The sequence below is a fragment of the Panicum virgatum genome, chromosome 9N (genome assembly GCF_016808335.1).
Source record: "Panicum virgatum strain AP13 chromosome 9N, P.virgatum_v5, whole genome shotgun sequence".
Lineage (NCBI taxonomy): Eukaryota > Viridiplantae > Streptophyta > Magnoliopsida > Poales > Poaceae > Panicum > Panicum virgatum.
The window spans coordinates 8,222,389-8,244,245 of record NC_053153.1 but is presented as its reverse complement, the minus strand read 5'-3'; the positions used below and the strand labels follow the sequence as shown (position 1 = coordinate 8,244,245).

The 21,857-nt window shown below is 44.3% G+C and overlaps 3 protein-coding genes across 4 annotated transcripts; 2 read left to right on the top strand and 1 right to left on the bottom strand.

Moving 5' to 3' along the window:
* The first annotated feature begins 578 nt into the window (after positions 1–578).
* On the top strand, positions 579–1,196 carry LOC120690140 (homologous-pairing protein 2 homolog). The gene is made up of 3 exons (XM_039972663.1): positions 579–739; positions 831–1,016; positions 1,130–1,196. Exons 1-3 carry the CDS (start codon positions 689–691, stop codon positions 1,130–1,132), a joined length of 240 nt encoding a protein of 79 aa, XP_039828597.1. The 5' UTR covers positions 579–688; the 3' UTR covers positions 1,133–1,196.
* Positions 1,197–14,421: 13,225 nt separating this feature from the next.
* On the top strand, positions 14,422–17,323 carry LOC120690137. 2 transcript variants are annotated; one of them, XM_039972660.1, is made up of 7 exons: positions 14,422–14,564; positions 15,482–15,810; positions 15,884–16,003; positions 16,094–16,249; positions 16,614–16,786; positions 16,862–16,967; positions 17,051–17,323. In XM_039972660.1, the coding sequence occupies exons 2-7, from the start codon at positions 15,568–15,570 to the stop codon at positions 17,078–17,080; spliced, it is 828 nt and encodes a 275-aa protein (XP_039828594.1). In that variant the 5' UTR covers positions 14,422–14,564; positions 15,482–15,567; the 3' UTR covers positions 17,081–17,323. The 2 variants fall into 2 exon arrangements, with proteins under 2 accessions (XP_039828594.1, XP_039828595.1); XM_039972661.1 differs by having other exon boundaries at positions 14,433–14,564; positions 15,485–15,810.
* Positions 17,324–17,921: 598 nt separating this feature from the next.
* LOC120690139 (transmembrane emp24 domain-containing protein p24beta3-like) lies at positions 17,922–21,183 on the bottom strand. Its single transcript, XM_039972662.1, has 4 exons — positions 20,818–21,183; positions 18,998–19,184; positions 18,690–18,797; positions 17,922–18,287 (listed from the first exon to the last, which is right to left on the bottom strand). The coding sequence occupies exons 1-4, from the start codon at positions 21,028–21,030 to the stop codon at positions 18,154–18,156; spliced, it is 642 nt and encodes a 213-aa protein (XP_039828596.1). The 5' UTR covers positions 21,031–21,183; the 3' UTR covers positions 17,922–18,153.
* Positions 21,184–21,857: the final 674 nt, after the last annotated feature.

Sequence of the window (21,857 nt, the reverse complement as noted above, 5' to 3'; positions counted from 1 at the left end):
CCTCCGAGCGGCGGGGAGAGGGGCACGAAGGGAGGTGAGCACGACGCCGTGCAGTGGAGAAAAGGAGCAGGTCATCGGCCGCGGCAAGCGGTGGAGAGAGGGAGCACGTAGATTTTTTTTTGAGAATTGGGAGCACGTAGATGGAGTGGAGGCAGCATACTTCGTTTTAAAATATTTTTTAAAACGCTTGTTCAACAAAATATTTAGTGTGGGTAATTTTATTTGCAAAAATTTAGTGTGGTTACTTTTTTCTCAACATTATTAGATGTAAATAAAGTTCTTCAAACATGTGCGTACCACTCGTGCACCATGCACCATACTAGATGTAAATAAAGTTCATATTACTAGATGTAAAAATTACTATATAAAAAATGAATTGGTCTACCGCACACTGTCGTTTTTTAAAGCACCTAGGAACACTGGGGAATCATGTAAGAACTCAGTTGGGCACCCGTGTCGACTGCACGCTCAAGCACGCAAGGGTTGCCGAGAAGTTTGGGAATGTGCCTACTAGGGCTCACGCACACGCACACGCACTCACACACACATACTCATTGTATAATCTTTGCAGTAATCTGTATTGTGCTTCAACTGAATTCCAATGTATAATGACATTATTCCAAGCAAATGAATTTTCTTTTATGCATTTGTTCCCCCCTGAGGGTCTCTCTTCTCATTCATCCCCTACATGCAGCACCAGCTGGCAGAGATCAAGTCAAAGGCTAAATTACAAAGCGAAGTACGTGCATACAAAAATGTTCCCCTCTGCTCCTTACTAAGTGTCCGTGTTCCTTTGGACCAGTTCTAATTACAGGACCATATTTGTTTAGGTCCAGGAAATGGAAGAGAAACTCGATAAGTTGCAGAGTTGTGTCATCTTGGTGAAACCTGACAAGAAGATCATTGAGAATTCTTTTGCTGAAAATGTTAACCAATGGAGAAAGCGGAAGAGTATGTTCAAGGGGATTTGGGATAATATTACTGAGAATAGACCAAACGATCAGAAGGAATTTAAGGTTTTTGCTGCATTCCCGCTTCATCTTTTGCCCTTTGACTGCACTTGGGATTTACCCTTCCCGTTAATGCAATCTAGCTATTCATGGTGCTGATGAACAATATGCATCTGCAGTAAGAGCTTGGCCTTGAGTATGACGAAGATATTGGCGTGAACCTGCAGTCTTACACTGACATGCTGGCAAGTCTTAACAAAAGGAGAAAAACTTCTTGCTGATGTAGCATGAGTATCTAAATCACAAGTCAAAAAAATCAGTTACAGAAGTTTCACCAACTACACATTGTTGTTTCTCACCGTTTCTGTAGCTGAGCTGTTCTAGAATCCAGATTGATGATGTTGTCCTCTGTTAATATTTAATTATTTACTGAATATTATATCCATAAAAGCTAATGACAGATGTAGCTAAAAATACATATTTTTTTGTAACATAATTTTTTATTTGATTTTTTAAAACACGTTGCTACTGAACTTTATGTGAGAGAACCATACATTTTCAATACAAGTCCACGAAGCTGGACTCTTTCTTCAGGAAAAATTCATTCGGTTCTTTTTTTAAAAAAATATATCATTGACAGGTGTAAGCGTTAATTATAAATATAAAATTTTTATTTTGAAATTTTTAAAACATGTGCGTGCCGCACATTGGCATCTGCTAGTCAAAAAAAAAAAGTTAAAGATTGTTTCTTGCAATCCAATTGGGCAATGGATTTGGAAGTCTAAATGTAGTAACAAAATAAAGGTCTTTACTTGGGTTCTTTTGATTGATCGGCTTAATACAAGGAATATTTTGAGGAGGAAGAATTATAAAATGGGAAAATTCCTTCTAAGATCCTCAAATAAATAGCACTTCCTTCTATGACCCTGGAAAATCCAAACTTCCTTCTTTAACCTTAGTTTTATTTTCAATCCCTCCCTTGACCTTACCGTGAGTCCGTGAGATCTGTTAGTGGGTTCCGTTTTTGCGATGATGGACGGTGCCTGCAGCCGCGAAGACCTGCCCTCTTGCTTCTGCAGCCATGCCGCCGCACTTCAGCAGCTCCTCCACCTCTGCTCCTCCAACAGCACGCTGAGTACCCGAAGTAGGCGCGCGGCCGCGCGGCTACTACGCCAAGGCCAGCGCGGGGCGGCGGCGGGCGGTCGGCGCGCGAAGGTTGTGCCGCGTGGGGCTGCAGCGGGTGGACAGTCGGTCGTGCAGCAGAGCGGGGCGGCGTGCTGCGCACAACACGGGGTAGCGGCGGATGGCAGGCGTGCGGAGAAATAGTGAGCAGTGGAGGCTAGAAGAGAAGGAACTTCACCGCTGTCACGGCTGCAAGCGCCGGCCTCCACAGTCTTAACGGAATGGGCTAACAGAGCTCACGGTATGGTCACGGCAAAGCCAAGGAGGGATAGAAAATAAAACTAAGATTAATGAAGGAAGTTTGCATTTTTCAGGGTCATAGAAGGAAGTGATGTTTCTTTAAGGGCCTTACAAGAAATTTTCCCTTGTAAAATTGAAGGAAACAATTATAACTGTATGCTATGCAACCGTGGAGTGGAGGAAACTGCTCTACACCTCTTCTTCACATGCCATTTTAGTAAGAGATGCTGGCAGAAAATTGGTGTTACTTGGGACACATCAAGACAATTCTCTGAAATGATGGAGGTTGCGAAAAGTCAATTCCAGCACAAGTTCTTCATGGAAATGTTTATCATAGCTACTTGGTGCATCTGGAAACAGAGAAACGGTCTTATCTTTGATAACTCTCCAGTCTCTGTCAACAATACTTGATTGCCATGAAGTAATACTCTTTGTGAGTGCTTCGACTACGTGGATGTAGGTGTGCCTTTGTGGCTAACCGAACCATGGGATAAATCCTCGTGTCAAAGAGTTTGCTTCCTCTTATCTCTCCTTTAAGCTTCCGCATTTCATACTAGCAATCTTTGTGTGCCTTTATTTTCATAGAGTAGTATCTTGATAGAATTGGCTATAGGTGGCTAAACTTTTTTTGGGATGGGAGTTTCACACTAGAAGAACCGTAGTTGCACATTTAGATAGCACGTTTTAGTTTAAATTTTGTGCAAACTAGTTGGAACCATAGGTTAAGTTTTTAAGTTGCCTAATTCACCCCCTCCTCTTAGGCTAGAGCACTCGATCACTTTCAGAATCCATGTACAACAAACTACCCAACATATCTACAAAACAATCTCACAATAATTGTCTAATATAAGATTTACCTAGTTCATGGATGGATCTGTCCTGGATGGATCGGTTCGGTTCAACGAAGCAAACATAGGGATGCTGTCAGATCCAGGACAGATCCATCCATGAACGAGTTGATCCTAGAACCAAACACTACCTAAAACAATGGCAGAGATCGTTCATCTTTAAGCGGCGATTCCGTGTCATATATAACCAGCACCGAGAGTCGGCTAAGGTTACAGATAAACTCAATGACAATCATGCCTAGAACCCATGTACAACTACCAACATATCTACAAAACAATCTCACTCGTCTAATATAAGATTCACTTGAAATGTTTTGAAGGCACACGGAAGCAACTACAAGAAAGTAGACAAATTCAAACACTACTCGGCCGGACTGTTAACACACTAAGGACTATGCGGGTTACCCCAGGTAAATAACTTGAAAAAAGCTAACAAAAGAGGGCAACAAATGTTGTCTGAGTTAATAGTAGGGTCTTACCCCCGCAGGCCGAGTTTCGTATAGTACTTCCTCTGTTCCAAAATATAAGTATTTCTAGATGTGGTCAAGATTCATAGCATCTTTAATGAATCTGGACCATAGTCACTAGATTCGGGGTCGACCTCACGTTCCTCGACCCGGGAACGTCGTCCCAAATCGAGGGTCGGGGACGACCAGGGTCGTCGACCCAATTCTAGCTGGTTCACGTCCCGATTCACCACCGGAGCGCACACGGCCGGCCTCCCAGTAGAGCGCAGATGACGGACCATGCCGGCGGGTCTCGCTGGTGGAGTGCGGATTGCAGAGGCATGAGAGAGCCATGGACTACCAATTTTGTTCTCGGATGGTGCCAGATGCTGCAGTCAGCTACCATATTGGTGAAAGCGGTGCAGAGCAGAGGCAGAACGGGGAGGAAAGAGATGGCGGTGGCGGCTGCAACATGCGACGTGCAGTAGCCAGCTACTCAAAGATAGGGTTACGTTAGATGAGTAATGGGCTATTTGGGCCAACATGGGCAGCCCAAGTTTCTTTTCTCTCCTTTTTTTGCTTTTATATCTTTGCCAGAACACATCTCTAATTGTAGGACATATGAGATCTACGTGACTTGTGTCATCGACCCGGAGAGTCGACCCGGATTAATCGGGGTCATTCGTTCCAAACTTCTCCCTTCGACCCGCATTTTTATACACATTCGATCCTCGACCCCGATCCACGACCCGATCGACCCGGAAACTATGTGACTATGATCTGGACCACATCTAGAAATACTTATATTTTGGAACAGAGGAAGTACACAGTAACGAATTAGAAGAAACCAAAGAACAACCCATGTAAAATGATGTAAGGCAAAAGCGAATACCTGCCCTGAACAAGTAATTGATTCAGAGTAAAGCCAACTCAGATTATCCAGGGTCAATGAGGTCAGCCGATCAGCAATAATTACTTATTAAGACTGCATCAAGGTACAGATCAAAGCCTCTTTCCAAAGAAGCCCACCAGAATCATCTCCTACGCGGAAGTTCATCGGCTGCTGGTACCATATCCGTGAAGCAGATCTCCAATCATGCATGGAGTGTATACAAATGATTCGTAGATACAATTCGTATAGTTGAGATAGTAACATTTTGGACGTGCGTAATCTAAATACTAAAACTTTGAGCTATCTAAATGGTACGCTGCTATGCCGAACAAATTCTTAGCTAAAAACACAACTTTCTTGGAAGGATGAAATCCAACAATATCAACCTTCCTTAAAAAGGTATCTTCATCATCGGCTTCAAGGGTGACAATATCGTCGTTGTCAGAGTCCCACTCATCTTTACCCTTATCATCAGCAGGTATAAGAATGTTAGAGCCATCATATTCATCATTAACACGGCTACTGTTACCTTCATCTACCGTCCAAGATCCCTCCAAATCCCTCCCATTTATATCAAGGAGCAGATTGTGAGCATAGAGTCCAACGTCAACGTCATACTTCAAGACCCACTCAGTACGCGCGCATGATTCGTCGAGCATCCAAATCCGTAAGTGACGGCCGTACACCATTCCATAATGCACCCTATTCTTCAATGTCCCGAGGTACGGTTTTGCACCCTTGAGGTCTGTCGTCGGTATTTTATCTTCTTTACTCTCCCCCGACGTGCTTTTACACCCGGATACTAAAAAGAGCAAAACATGAGTTTTCATCCTGCCTAACCTGGATACTCCGGGTATAGGGCCGGATACTCCGGACCCATTTGCCCGGAGTGTCCGGGTGCTGTTCTCGGGCCGAAAAGTTAGGGTTGCCCGGAGTCTCCGGGTATATACCCGGAGTCTCCGGGTAACTGTTCGCCCAACGGCTATTTTTGGGTCAAGGGGTATAAATACTCCCTCCCCTCCTTCAGTTCTCTCTCTTGCCATTCCTTCGAGCTGAACTCCTTCCAAAGCCAAAAGAGAGCTCTCTCACTCCCCTCTCTTCATTCTTGAGTGATTCCTTTGAGGGATTTGAGTGAGAAGCAAGCAAGAGCTAGGATTCATGCTAGTGAGCCTCCTTTCCATCTCTTGAGCACTTGGTTTTGGTCTAGCCCGTGGATTCAAGTTTGTTACTCTTGGAGCCTTGGGTTCCTAGACGGCTAGGCATGGTTGTGACTGCTCAATCAAGATTGTGAGCTGCACAATAAGTTTGTAAGCTCCATTCCTGGCCGAGGAATCCATAGTAAGTGACCTTGGACTTGAGAGGTGATCTCGCCCTTGGGAGAGGAGCATAGGGGTTCTTGAGCACCGTCTCTCGAATCCTTCCTCAACGGAGACATAGAACCTTCGGGTGTGAACTTCGAGAAACAAATCCTTGTCTCTTTCGTGTTAACTTATTTGATTTCATTGCTATTTGCTTGTGAGACTTTTTTTCTAGGGTTTGAGCTCGATCTACCCACTCACGAGTTTCTAGTGAGTTTTGTTTGTTGGATATCAACCTTAAGGAACCCATGGTACTCGTACTTTAGCTCGATCTATTTTTCATACACAGATTCCTGCATTTTCTTTTCAGGTTGTTCATACCCGGAGACTCCGGTCATAGCTCCGGATACTCCGGACCACAAAACCCGGAGTATCCGGGCTTATACCCGGAGTATCCGAGCTGAGTCTACGTCTGACAGGTTGTTAAGTGTCTTTGAGTTGCAGATTGCCTATTCACCCTCCCTCTAAGCATCTTAAGGTCTTTTCAACTTGCCTCCGGACAACACAAGCCTGGAAACCATTACGTTCTTTATTGTTTTTTATTATGTAGTACTCAACTAAGACAAGAAGTATTATGCAAACTTGGCTAGCAGGACTGACATGGCATTAGATTTTTTTTCATTTTTACTAGGATAAAAACATATTTCTTCCGATTCTTTTTTGTTGTCACAACAAACTAAAAGTGTTGTTCTAAACAACAACGAAAAAAGTACGAAGGTAGCAGTTATTAGTTAAATAACTAGTGTAGATGCAGCATAAGCACATACCTCAAGATAAAGGAGCCTCGACAATGCACATAGAGCACACCCTGGGAGTAGGCTGCATAGCCTTGTCGTGGCCCCCAGCCTGTGAGAACCGCCCAATTTGATACTATTTTAAACGAACCGCCGGTCATTATCATCCAGATGAGAGTTAACACGTGCTTGCCAGAGTGCGTGCCATGTGTTATCCCACATCTAGAGACACGAATAACCGACACGTCATTCATCCAAAATAATATCAAATCCGGTAGTCCCGGTATGTGCTCCAACATACGCCCAGGATTCAGCATATGCACATACCGTTTACAATCGAATACATTGCCAAATAAACCACAAAGAGCAGTTTTATACAAACCAGAGTTCACAGCTTAATTACAAGTTCAACATAGGTGGGTTTCAAACTTCACTTTACAAGCCTTGGGCTCACGCGAGTCATATTAAACAGAAACATAAAGTTTATTGCATTTACATACACTTACGAAGCTCAGATACGATAAGGACCTACTAAAGTAATGACGCCTTGCTCAAGGACGTCATTACAGCCACCACGACCTACTCTTCCCCCGCGTTTGGATCAGCGGGGTAGAAGTGGCCAAACACCACCTCTGGCTCACCTGCAACTATGTTTAGAAAGCACCCTGAGTACAAAAGGTACTCCGCAAGACTTACGCGATTAAATAAGCAAGAATCATGCATTGGCTCAAGTAAAAGCTTTAAGGTTAAGTAATTATTGCATCAGCATTAGCTTCTACACTATCACCTATCAGAATTAATTAATGTTGCCCAAACCCTTAAACCATTTTAGTAAATTAAGAGCATACAAACTAATGAGGCACAGAGGTGCCATCAACCATTTCCAACATAACCGAAACTTTCTACGAAGAGTTCAACGGACAAAGAGCTTGCTCATAACCGAGAGCACGGCAATTCGAATTGATTTAACCTTGCAAGGGTGTACTACTTTACCCACACGACGCAAGGACCATGCGACTCACCCAACCCGCTAAAGTTGGATAAGAGGGTACTCGCATCAACCGTTCCCAACATGGCTCAATCATTGAAATCTTCACACCTAGCTTACGCGTAGAGACTTAGTTTCCACCGGGGACATCTCTAAACTTTCCTACTCACAGGTCCACCCGGGGACACCTCTAAGCCTCTCTGCATAGCCCTTGGCCACGTATCTAGGACTGTACATCAATGATCAAGTCAAGGAAGGTAATTGGCTTATCCGTTCCATTATATTGGATATGTGGTAGCACGGAAAGGTGCTCAAAGCCGACGTCATCCACGAACGGTCCTTAAACGATCCAAGCGGACTATGCCCATATGACTCCATTCACTAGGCCCTACCATTCCGCTCGAATCTCGATACTGCACTCTACTAACTCCAGATGCTCAAGTGCGAACAAGGATACTCAGGTAAGTGTGATACTCCAAACCACTCCTATCTAGTGAGCAAAAGAAGTATTCTAAGCAGGGCTAAGCATCTAGTCAAGTTAAGTGATTAACTATCTAACTAGTGCCAAGGAAATGGATAACAAATCAAGGAAAGGTAATGCATGGAAGCAGGTACAAGAATGCAATACATACATAATATATATTACCCAACATTACCCGGTGATATAACTAAACTAAATCAGATTAAATAGGTGCAAGGAATATGCTTAGCTGCTTGCCTGGGTTAACTTCAGACTCGACCACGAACGGGACTCCGGGTTCAGGCTCCACGGACTCGGCGGGTTCCACGGGTTCGACCTCCGGCGGTTCGGTCACTAAAATGCATGAATGCGATGCAAGAATTAAGAAATGATCTTAACAACATGCAAAAATCATGAAACAATTTGAGCATGTATAGGACAAAGCAAAGAACGCATGAAAATTGGTTTTGCAGCAAAACCATTTTCCTAGAATTAACCATAAATAAAACCGTTTTCAGCTACTCTAAGCAAGATAAATCGGGAAAGGCATACAAACTGAACTAAACAAATCCAAGAAAATTATCATAGAAACTAGGCATGAAAACAAAGCTAACAAAACTGGTTTTGCCATTTTATCACTTTCCTGCAAAAAGTTCCATATTAAACCACATTTTGGACAGCAAGCATGAAATCAAAATAAAACCCTAACCAACAGCAAGGAATCACATGAGTAAGATGCACCACTGAAAACTACCCCTCACAAGGAGTCTAACAAAATTGGGTTTGACATTTTTCAAGCAGTATACAAATAACTAAGCAATAAACTCACTTTTGCAAGATAAAACTATAGATAAATATACAGCAAAGTAACATGCAAAACAATATTTTTCCTAAGTAGATCTCATCTAGAGGAATCCAACAAAACAAGTTTCACAATTTTTGGAGCTATACATGATTTTCTATGGATTTTGCAAGTTTGCTAAAAAACTAAACCTAAGAAACCCTAGCAAAATTGCTAGGTACACCCCCAGCCGGCCAGCCCAGGCGCCGACAGGCGGGGCCCACGGGCCAGCTGCCCACCAGGCCGGGTCAAGGCAAGGCCAGCGGCCTTGACCCGCCCGGGAGCGCGGCCACGGCACACGCGGCGACGGCGGCGGCGGCGCGAGGCGGGGCGGCGAAGCAGGGCCAGAGCAGGGAAGGGAAGGCGCGCATGGCGCGGAGGGGATGGAGGCAAGCCTCACCGGCGGTGACGCGGACCAGGAGCGGTGACGGACCGGCGGCGCGACGAGCAGAGGCGGCGGCGGGCGGAGGCGCTCGTCGCCGGCCCTGCAGGGAGGGAGAAAAGGCCGGGTGAGGGCCAAAATCGGAGGACGGCGACGCGAGAAAGCTCCCCAAGCGAAGAATTGGGGCGGCGCTCACCGGAGCAGGTGAATCGGCGGCGAGGACGGAGCTCGGCGGCGGCACCAATGGTGGAGGGGGCTAGGGTTTGAGGCGGGTAATGAGGCCGGGGCTCGACGCGGATAAGGAGAGGGGCGAGGGAGGAGCGAAGGGGCGGCACGGGTCGCGAGGATGAACGGCACGTGGCGCGGCTCACGAGGATGGACGCCGGCGGGCGACGCGTGCGCGCGGCGCCGAACAGAGCAGGGAGGAGAGAAGGGAAGGGGCTGACAGGTGGGCCCAGGCGCGATTTTTATTTTCTTTTCCCCCTTTTTTTTCAGGGCTGTGACACAGCCGCTCGGTTGGAGACGATCCAGCCGGATATCTTGGACCGTCCCTGCTGGCTCCCCTTTGCAGACGAAGGCTCTCTCCTCCCACTTACCAGTTCTGGAGGAGAAGACGTTCATCTTCCACATCGACGGTGGCCACTCTTGTTCCTCCGTTATTTGATCATCATCGGCTTTGGGCACTGCTGGGATAAGGATTACTTCATAGTGCGGCGACACAGCCGGATCGAACGCAAGGTATGCACCAGCGTAACGTGCTGCTACACTTGCACGTCCGGGAAGAATCGTCCAGCGCTGCGTCGCAAGATTGCAGACGCACAGCTTTTCCCCCCAGTCGTCAGTAGCGTAGAGGAGGAGGCCGTTGCAGTGATCCAGGACCAACCACCAGTCGTGGTCCTCGGTCAAGAACATCCTGCCGTCAACACTTGGAATTGGTCCGCTGATCGGGGGCGGCGGTGGCCGGTGGAAGAGGTGCGGGCGGCAGTGGTCGACGTAGTTGATGAGGACGCCGTAGACCTTGTGCGGAAGAAGGGGCCTGTAACACCCTAGGTGTTAATTATTCATGATTAAGACTAATTTCAGCCATTAGTTTTAAATCTTCATGATTAAAGCAATAGAGGAAAAAATTTCTGTCAATTTTTTGTTAGTTCGAGCTAGACCGGTCCGACCGGTCTGAGTGACGGTCAGACCAGTTGGGAGTCTTTTAATCCCCTTACCATCTCCCAACTCTTATTTATTTCACTCAGCTCTATCTCTCTCTCCTTCCTCCACCGAGCCGAGCTGAGCTCGTCCCGTCGCCGCCCCCTCCCATCGATCTCCTTATTCCAGCCGCCGTTCGTCGATTCCTTCCACGAGCACCTTCCTCACCTTGTCCTCCACCTCCCCCGCACCTCCCCAAGCCTCACTCGAGCTTTCCCTATCGGAATCGGCCCTCCATCGCCGGCCGCCATGGGAGCGTCGCCCGAGCTCCAACCCTTCGCGTCGATCCGCTTCTTCGGTCCTTCTCCGCCCAAATCGACCCCAAGGATGAGTTCTTGGTGAGCTCCTCCACCTTCCCCGCTTCTTCCCCGCCCTTTTTCCGAAGCTTCCTCGCCGGAGCGCCGCCACACGCCGCACGCGTGCCGCCGCCCCACCCAGGTCCGGATTATCCGACCTAGTACCGGATCATCCGACTCAACACTCTTTTTAGGCACGAAACTTACTCTAGAAAATACCTAGGTCCGGATCATCCGGCCTAGGGTCGAATCATCCGGCACTTCCAGTATCAAAAAGTATTGTTTGGCCGGATCATCCGACTTATGGGCGGATCATCCGACCAAGGGGACTTAACGGCAATCCGAAGCCAAAACTTTCTGGTGGTGGTCGGATCATCCGGCGTTGGGTCGAATCATCCGATCAGCACAGATCTTCAGTGCTTGTAAAATACGTAGAATATTGTAGAAAAATGGGGAAAATACAAAACTAGTTTTGTTAGCTTCGTATTTTTATTCTCTACATTGTAGAACCATGAAATGTGTTATTTGACAACTTTTTATGTGCAGTTTTATTTATACTAGATAAATGCTTTTCTAGATTGTTAAATGCGTAAATAGGGTTAGGAATGTGCTAAAAATATAAAACCAGTTGGGTTAACTTTGTTAGACTCATGTAAGGTTTAATTATCCTCCGCTTATGTAGTTGTTTAGGTTTAGGTAATGGTGACCTTGTGCTTGTATTGCTGCACTTTTTGTTGCATCATCCATGCATTTATACATATGTATTGTTGCACCTCATTTAGGTACGCTAGATGTACAACGCGCAGACGTGAAGCACGCAGTGATGGAGTCGAACCATAAGACGGTGTTCGGTGGATATCTCAAGAAGATGGAAGGACCCACTGAGGCAACCGAAGACCCGACCCAAGGGCGGAAGGGCCCAAGGCCTTAATAGTATTAACACTTAGTGTTACCTCCAAGCAAGCCCCGGTGCATGTCCTATTATTTTAAATTATGATTCACTATATATATATTTATTACTTGTGCATTAAGTTTTAGGAATTATTTGGAACTCTAGTTGCATGATCCTTAGGTTTCCTTGATTTATACTAGTATGTATAGGACGATAGCGATGCCATGCTTAATAGGTCTCGGTAGAAGTCGGGTGATTTCTTGTCACTCGCGAGATATATGATTTTATAGAAGTCGAGTAATTGCCGGTTACTCGCGAGATGTATAATTATCTTTATACTTCAATGTGTGAAATATGAAAAAGAATGGAAATGGAGACCGGACGGGGAATATTAATGAGATGTAGGTATGGCAGCAGGACAGGGTTCCTAGGTGTCTTAACCCCGTCTGTGTCGATTGAGGATCGTACCGTTGTTAGCCCTGCTAATCATGTTTGAATTGTACTAATCGCATGCCGGGAGTAGGAGGTAGTCGAAATCGGTAAGCCTAGTACTGCTTCGCTTCGAAAGTACAGGACCCCATCTCACCTCCTGGGATAGTCGAGTAGTCGCGGAGAAATGGGGATGCATGTATTTACTTTTGGTGGTCTCATGTTGAGCTCGGCTGGCCATACGATGGTGGGGCGGTCCTGTAGTTCGAGGCGGGGAGGGGAATGGTTGGTGCGTGTGGTCCGACAGGACTTATGCGCGCCGTGTTGGTTAGGTCCACCTTGCAAGGTTAAATCGGATCGATTCGCCGTCAGTCGCTCTCGGATATGAGCACCTTCATCAACTACGTCACATCATAGTAATATGATATGGAACATGAATTATATTATATATATTGATGTCTACTTTAAATTGTGATTAATATTCTACTATGTTTGTTTTAGTTGGTTTATGCAAATATTAGATCATGATTAGTCTATATAGAACCTGGAGCTAAAATATTAAAAATAAGGATCCACTTTTAGACACTTTTCTGCAAAATAAACCACCAGTTAGAAAACTTTGCATATCTAGATATGTGGGCTAAGTATATCCAATAGTCGGGTAAGTCTTGGTGAGTATTAGTTGCTCAGAGTTTGTTGTTTACCCTGTTTCAGATGTAGAAGCTAACTGGGATTCACGTCGGTGGGATCGATGTGATGTCCTCCCATCTCCGTAGTTCTCAATCTAATTTTGCTATTTCATGAGTCCTTTATTAAAAGTGTTCCCCATGTTAGATTCTTTTCCGCTGCTATCCCTTCTTACGTAAATTCTAAATTAAAAACTGTTTTTGTAAATTTTTATATTGAAAGCGGTTATGTAATTGTCTTAATGTGAGTTACTATTTTTATAAGATTCTATCATACTGGTACCGTCTGCGCTCGCCGTCGTGCGAGACTACTTGTGTGTTTCGATCGGCCTGTGGGTTGGAAACAAACTGTCAGGTTACACTTAATTAAGCTAATACGCCTGATGCGTTCAAATAATGACGATTACGCTTAATTAAACTATTTAACTTGAAGGTTCCGTCACAGGGCCGGTACGGGAGCCCGCAGTAGCAACGACGACGAGCGGGTGCGGTTGCGGCAGCGCTGATGATGTGCGGCCGAGGCGAGATCGGCCGCAAGCTCCGTCTCCACGAATGGATGGATGCGCTGCCGCCGCGCCATCGATGCATGTTAGGTTTTGCCTAGCGGCGCGGCCGATCATAGTATGTGTGATCTGCGACGTACGGGTGCGCTGCTGGTTGTGGGCCGATTGCAAAATCGACTTTTCTTTACTTTGAGCCCGTGATATTACTTAATTTGTTTAAGTCCGCAGGCTGGCCTGTTAACTGTCCATCACGTCCCACTCCCACCCAAACATTTGAGTAATAACCTGTGTGCCGCTCACACATGGAATTGTGAACTGTAAAAAAAAACATGCAGAGCGCAATCAGGGTTTTGTACAGTTAACGGCTCACTGATTTCACTAATTGCTGCACAAAATTGTGAACACCTGAATGTTATTCAGTGTTCAGCTCATTTTGTTTGAGTGACTACTATACATCACTCGAGTTGTTTTTATTTGGGATTCAAGCGATTGTTTTACCAATGTAATCATGCCACGTGGGGGGTGTGTTGAATCGAGTGATAATCAAACAAGATTCATTTGATTCACCCAGCGTCAACTAGAAAATTGATGCCACTTGCTCAGCGGCGGACGACAGGCTGCAGCCGGGCAGTAAGTAATGGCTGAGCAGCGAAAGGGTCTCGTTGTATTAGCTGAGAGGTTGGGATAAAACTTTTTTTTAGGGGAGGTTGGAATATAACTGATGTGCTCAGGATTAACTTATGGGCCAGCTGCAACAACAGCAACGGCAACAAAAATACAAAGAAAGGCCACAGATAAAAACAACAACTGTAGCCTTCAAGATCTGAATCATGACATGGAAAAAACAATCGAGAATGGGCCGTCACTTGTCTTATTGGGCTGCATTTAGCTATCGTTTCTATTTTTCTGTCGAGACAAGAGAAAGCTGGACCAGTTCGCGCCACAGTCCATAAACCATTAAACCGGGCCATCTTACAGAAGATTCAGCGAGAGCGACGGGCCGACTAGCCGAGGGTTCCCCTCCTCGCGCTCCCCCCGCCGCTCGCCTCGCCAGTCGTTTTTTATTGTGGCCCCCAAGTTTTTTGTCCCTTTACATTTTTCTCGCAAATTTTTAGCCACTTAACCCCTCCACGTATCTATATATTTCCACGTCGCCTCGGCTCCACCTTCCCCTCCTCTCGTCCTCTCTTGTATGTTCCGCCAGGCGCCAGCTTCCGCGGCCGCTGCCCCTCGGGAGGTAAAGCCTGCTACTCCCTCTCCCTCTCCCTCTCCCTCTCGCTCGTGATTGGGTTCCTTGTTTGGGTTAGGGTTTGTGAGCTAGAATCTCCGGTTTTATTTGGTCGTGTTGGTGAAAGGGGGCTATTGCCAATTTTTGGTTTGCCAGTACTGACTGTTCCCCCCTTGCCAACCATGAGTTTCTTCTGTATGCAACGCACACGCAAATCTTCAGTATTCACGCACTGTTCACGCACTGTTCATCACTGCAGCGTGCCACCGGCTTCCTCTTTTACGTTTTGCTTCTAACTGCAGTTTAGAACAGTGCAGCACATTTTCTTTTAAAAAAAAAGAACAGTGCAGCACAGTTTTTTAAAAGAATAGTGCAGCACAGTGGCAATCCTGTAGCAAAGAGCTGAAGCCGAAGCCCGGTTGAGCCCTACCAAAGGGGGCCTTAATCTGTAATCCAATGATGATCCTCTGATATGAAGTACTGGAAATTATCCTAATGTGCAGATATGGAGTATTCTTTATTTTTCATCTTTTCATAATTTCATTGAATATTTGTGGGTTGTTAAAGGCAACTATCTTGTATCGAAGATATTCGAAGGTTTATTTTGAAATCGTAATTAGGCATGATAGTACTGGTGGCGTCATAACACTTCCCACTTGGTCTGTTCCTCCCCAGTAATTGCCTTTTTCCCTCAAACTTAATAAGACGTGTGAGAAATATTACCTATACATGCCATTGAGAAATAGTACCTTCATCAATATATTCCTTTGATTTTTTTTTATTTTTTTTGGACACATAACTCATATACCACTAAGAGTGGGGGACTAGCTGATTGCTGCTGCTATTATAGCATAATTTGAGGATGATCCGTGGTGCTCTTAGTCCTTATTCGGTGATTCAGTAACTTATTGAAACATACTCTATAGCAGGTTGAATCGCCTGCCACTTCAGAAGTCCTCTCCTATTTTTGGAGAAATGTGCTGATCACTTGGAGTCTGATGAGCACTCAGTCATGCTGATGCTACGAGGAACGGTTCCATTTGTGAGGCCCGGTCCTTGCTGGGACCTAGAAAAACAGTGTGAAAAGAGTGTTTCTGTTTTACGTTGTAAATTAGGATGCAGTGCGGCTTACAATTCAGTGGAAGGCCATCATCTACAGAAGCCACACATTGTTCATAGCTACAAAGTTAACTTTACTAGAGTGAGCCATCACCTGTGTAAAAGCTTAAAAGAAAGAACTACAAGACACTGGCTGGTATTCGTTGTTCTCCATTTCATGATTTCGATCGCTACTTGTTTTTTCCTCTTAAGCATTTTGTTGTATGCAGCATCGATTCCATGTTAATGCTTCGTCAGATGATGATTTCCGCTCGTCACGTAATATAGCAATCAGTCTATTCAAGCGATATAAGAATGTTATTGATCGAGGAAGTGGAGATAACCTAAAAGTATGGATTCTTGTTTGAATCTTCACAATACTTATTTGCATAAATTTATATGCTCTAACTAACAATTACTGTGACTATCAATGTTATCAGGAATTCATCAGTGCTGGAGTGAACGCTTATGCCCTAGGGTGTACGGATGAGGGGCTTAGAAAGGAACTTATGGATATAGAAAATTCTGGTCTTGAGATTGAAGGCTTAGGGTCTTGTGGTGGAACCAGCTTGAAGTTCAAAGTCCACTCCTCTGAGGTCAGCATACTCTAATTAATGTGAATTGCATCATATAATTTATCATCATTTTTTAATATCATCTACTGTCTGTCTGTCTGTCTTACATTTACATTGTATGCCTTATAGTCAAGCCAAGCAGTTTTGCTTTGATCTTGTTACTTCAACAAATACTGTAGTTTTATTCGTTCACGCAATATCTTTATTTTTGTTTATTTTTCAAATCAGTAGATGAAGTCCACTAGTTCTAATTGGCAAGATATGAATCTTGATATAAGGTATCATGGAGTCCAGTAGAGACTAGAGAGCATGTCTATCATGTAAATGTCCACCACAAGATCTTCTGTAGTTTCACTATTTGCCTCAGTGACACAATTTTATGCAGATTCGTGAATGCATTCTGTGGCTCGGTATAGTATTCATCACAATACTGTGCACACCACAGCCAACAGTTATCAGGTGGTCTCCTACCCCGCCGGTGTCAGCTGACGTGTTGCATCAGTGGAAAGGATTTTGTGCTCTAATCGCAAACGCTTACTATGTCAAAGGAATGGCATGGTAAGAGTGTTCCGGTCAGCAGCATTCTTCTTATATCTCAGAATCTCATACATGTCACTAAAACTGATGCTGCAGGTTACCGGTGAAAACCTTGCAGCTGGAACAGATGGCTGTCACAGGAACTTCAGAGAAACCATCAGTAGTCGCTAGTCGGATGCAGTTAGTTTTCAGCACATTAGAGGTTTGTAGCAGTGTTGCCAATATGTACACCTAGGTTAAATTCGAAATTCACATTGTCACTGATTTTGTGGATTCACTATGCAGGTAGTTAGCCCACAGTGGCCAAGAGTTTGATTAAGTGAAAGCAATTCGATCAAACAAAGGTCTTCAGTTTTATCCCTTTTTTTATTCAAGTCTTCATTTATCCTGGCCAAACGAATGCCCCCGTCCTAAGTTCAATGGTGTAAAGAATGATACTGCTCCATGTTCATTTGAACCTAAATGTCAAAACACGCGGATGTACAGCAAAGAAAAATGTTCATGTATTTATTGTAAAGTATTCGATAATACAAGTACGGAAACTTCTATCTTAATCTACAGATTATATACCCCTTGCTGCTTAGTAAAGTGAAAACTGTGACATGTTAGTGCCCTACGGTGCCTAGGGGTGGTAAAAGATCTTAAAATTTAGCCTAATAATCTAAGGGTCGGGCTCTAATCTTATATAATTTTAAACTATAAAAATAATAATGGTTAAAAATATACTATAAGGGTTGAGGTGAACTGTGACAAGACCACTAAGACCATAATCCGTTACCACCTACGCGCTCTTGTGTTATGTGCCTGTCCACTTTGGATTGGACTCGCGTGGATCCTCCCCTAAAAAATATAGCTACCAATCATTTTGCAGCAACATTTTGTCTCGTTGAAAATGTGAATGGTTTATGGAAAAAATAAACTTTCGTGTACAGGTGCTAGAAATTGAGCACTATGTACAGGTGGTGGTCTCGTCAGGATTTAGCAGTATAAAGTCTGACGACATTAATTTCCCTTTAAACAATGTACTGTGATAATCAATATTTCTGATCTGAGATGTGCACAGAGCCACCCTCCTATTGTAAGGAAAGATAATGCTCTTCTGCTTAGAGCCCCTTCATCACAGAATCACATAGAATCAGGATCTGTACCAGGACAATAGCTTTCACGACAATTCTCTGAAGATTAATTATGGATCAACGTTCACAACAAATGCACTTCACATCTCACAAGAGTTGCTAAAAGTACATGATAGATTAAAAAGTTTTGCTTATAGACTAAGAAAAGAAGAAAAGAGGGTGCAGAGCTACAATTTGTCAAATTGACAGAAGATGTTTTCCCATTCCAACCATGCGCTGCTTCCATTGACGCCTTCAAAGTAGAGCTGTATCCTACACTCTGTTGTATGCCACATTTTTACTGAACAAGCGGCGGATGTAGACGACTTGCAATGCGCTAGCTGCCATGAAAGCTAGGTACTCCGCCATTGTGTAGAACATCACACGCTTTCGCGTGCTCTCGTTTGCTGGATTCAATTGAGTCAGGAAATTAACTTCGCATTGTCATAAATGGTAACAATAAACAAGTGAGAAGAAAGAGAAGAAAATATGTATTCACCATGCCTGTCATGTGCTATGTATAAATATTGGTTTGTTACCTAGATTTTATCAATATCTCACTAAAGAGGCATGCAAAACAGAACATTTTGAATAATTTCTCTAAGCAAATATCATCAACTCTCCACACTGAGGAATGCATTGATTGAGGAAAAGTAAGCTCAATACCAAGTCAAAGATATTAGTTGTGCCCTAATGTATTCAGAAATGTCAGCATGAGTGTTCTAACTTCTAACTGCCCTAGGGCCCTTTCTTTTTGTTAGCACTGGTGTTATTTTTTAAAAGAGCACATGCAAGTCCAATGAGCTTACTGTGTCGGTGACGAGCTTCCCGTGCCTTTAGGTACTTCTGCTCAGCAGTTACGGATTCCAATGCTTCCTTCAGCTCCGCAATTTTAACGTTAATAGGGTCCAAGTGCTCTGCAACAGAAATGAAACATGGTTTATATTGCAGTGCTAACATGTTAAAACTGAATGAATGACACATAACTCTGAACAATAATAAACTTAAGGTCACAGAGCCAATCAGATTGATAGCTGTAAAAAATTTGCAAACTGGTTTAATTTCCACAGAATAAGCAAGCGCAGAGAAGCTTAAGATACAAAGGCAGTACACTAACCATCTTTTGCCAGATTGTGTTCATTGGGTATGTGCCCAACATGAATGTAGAAAGAAACAGTTTCAGGTGCTCCATATGGGTTATGGAAGCAAAACTTGTACATGCCACCCCTTGGAGCTTTAAACTCAAATTTATCACCAGATTTCCCCTTCAACGTATGTACAGTGTTGCCACCTGGTGAAGTTACCTGCATTCGTCGAAGGGAAAAATAATATAGAGCATAAAAAAGGTGGCCAAGACACCAAATATGTGATACAAATAAGTAATTCATTACCCACACATTACGTGCAGTAGAGCACAATGAAAATACTATGATGCAGGTAATTCCATATCAGTTTTAAAAGTGCTAATAGTATTATTAAGCACCATGATGGCACGAGCATAACAAAATAACCAATTGCAAGTGGATGAGTAAGATCAATCAGACACTCCCAAAAGTAACAAACATCATTTGCCTTGTTAGGAGTATAAGGGGCAACAAGTAGTTGTCTATATATGGCATTGAGACAACCTGCAGATCGACCACAGGAGCACTCCTAGATAAAAGCAGCGCAACAAATGTCTACACTGGTCATACAATCAATGAAACACATTCAAAAACCACATGAGGTTCCATTCAGTTGAATTGATAGAGTTTACTGAGACATTAAAACCTCAGCAATTTGATTTCATCCATGAAACTAACATTAAGGTTAAACAACTTCAACTTTCCTCGCATAATATCGTGCATGAGCGACCAACTTTAGTTAGTGTTGTACCAATTCAATTAGTTTTTTTCGTGCATCAGATTTTTCAAATAATTTTACTGGATAGTGGGTATCTTCCATGGAAACAATATACTACTTTGCTGAACTGAAAATTGAAGAGATAAATGGTTTCCTCTACTACTCAAGGCATTTTAAGAACTTTTCAGTGGTAAGTTTGCGAAAGCAGTGCACAGAAGGGTACATATGGAACCTCAACATTAAAAGGACCAGATGGCCAAATATGGGCAAATGAGAAGGGACAAGGGAAAGCCCCAAATTTTTAGTATAGTGCCATGAAACTACTACTAGCAGGGGGAAAAAAGAGTCCAAAGCTTGCTTGTAAATGAAGAGAATCAAGAGCTGACCCTTTAGCTGTTAATAAGGTATAGAAATACCTTGCTTGTATGGAAGGTAAAACTAATCATATTAAGTGGGCAGGAGGTATACAAATCAATTTGCAGTATCTGCACAATGTCTACTCGATCGAATCATAAGAAATAAATAGAAAAAGGATATTAGCATGAATTGCCGCAGACAGAATCAAGAATTAGAACCCACAGACAGAGGCAAGGAATCCCCAGCTGACAATGGAACTGCAAATGGGCTTTTCGCTTGGAGCTTTCAAGTTTCAACTGGGCAGACGTGAAATTGACATCAAATTTTTACCAAACAACCAACAATCCAAACCGATGTTGTGCACTCTCAGGTCATAATACACCTGCAGTAGACCATACAACTAAACGGTGGCAATCCCCTGAAATTCCCCCCAAAAGGTCTGAATTTTGCACCAAATCAACTCCTAAGCAGTGAGCACTCCTAATTCATCAAGCTAACTATAACAACAATATGCCAGTGATAAGGAAATACTCTAGATCGCCAAAGTTTTGTACGGAAACTAGAGATCGCATCAGGGGATCACGACTGACGAAGCCTCCCGATCCCCAATCAAACCCACCGGATGGCCAGATCCCTACCAAAAACAACCCATAAACCCATCCAAATCACGGTCCTCCTATCCAATTTAACCGTGCAGGAGCTGAGGACGCCAGGGGGGCGAGGGCATCGGGCGGGTACCGTGAGGTCGATGCCGGGGTGGTCGGAGCTCCAGAAGATGTCGTGGTCGACGACGACGAAGTTCCCGGACACGGTGTCGCCCTCGTAGGGCACGAACTCGTGGATGCACTCGGTGTCCGTCACCGTCACCGACAGCGCGTCCGCCCGCCGCGCCGCCGCCAGGACCGCCGCCAGCACCACCAGCAGCAGCTCCGCCGGGCGCCACCTCGCCATCGCTAACCTCCTCGCACCACCACTGCTCTCGGCGTGGGGATCAGGCCCCGGGCCTCTCGGCGAGGGAGGCGACGGCGAGCTCCGCTCGTGCACGGCGGGGCGGTGAGGAGGAAGCCGAGACGCGACGGGTTCACGGGACGGGGATTAAGTAACTATAGCCAAGATTTGGGGCCTCCTCATGAGTCGCGGCCCCACGTGGGGCCCGTGTACTGTTCATGCAGTCCCGTACACTGTTCATGCGGGTCCCGCATACTACTCGTGTGGGACCCACGTGGGCCCCCACATACTATTCAGGCGAGACCCACGTATTATTCAGGCGGGACCCACGTGGGACCCATGTACTATTCAGGCGGGACCCCACGTGGGCCCACAATTCTATTAAGTTAGTCTCTTTATCTCAAAAAAATATTTTCCTTCCATTATTTGATAATACAAAATATATTTAACTACTCCCTACATACAAAAATAATAACTAAACTTAGTGTACTATATTTACATGTGGTAGTTGTACTACTTCTTGGGTTTTGATTTCCCTCCATAAACCCACAAAATATAATTAAACTGTTCATTCATTTCTAATTTTACTTTTTTTTTCCTACTAAAGTAATTAAACTATACCTACTGACACAAAAAAATTCCTAAGGAAAAATTACCTGTACCTCTATACTAGAATGCTTGAGATTGGCGCGCTCTCAGACACAAAACTACTATGCCCGCTTTACTATAATTTTTAGATCTAACTCAATACATCGATACGATGTTGTTTCGAACATAGTAACGGATAATATCTTTCTATTAATATTTTAGGTCCACGTTTTTGGTACAGG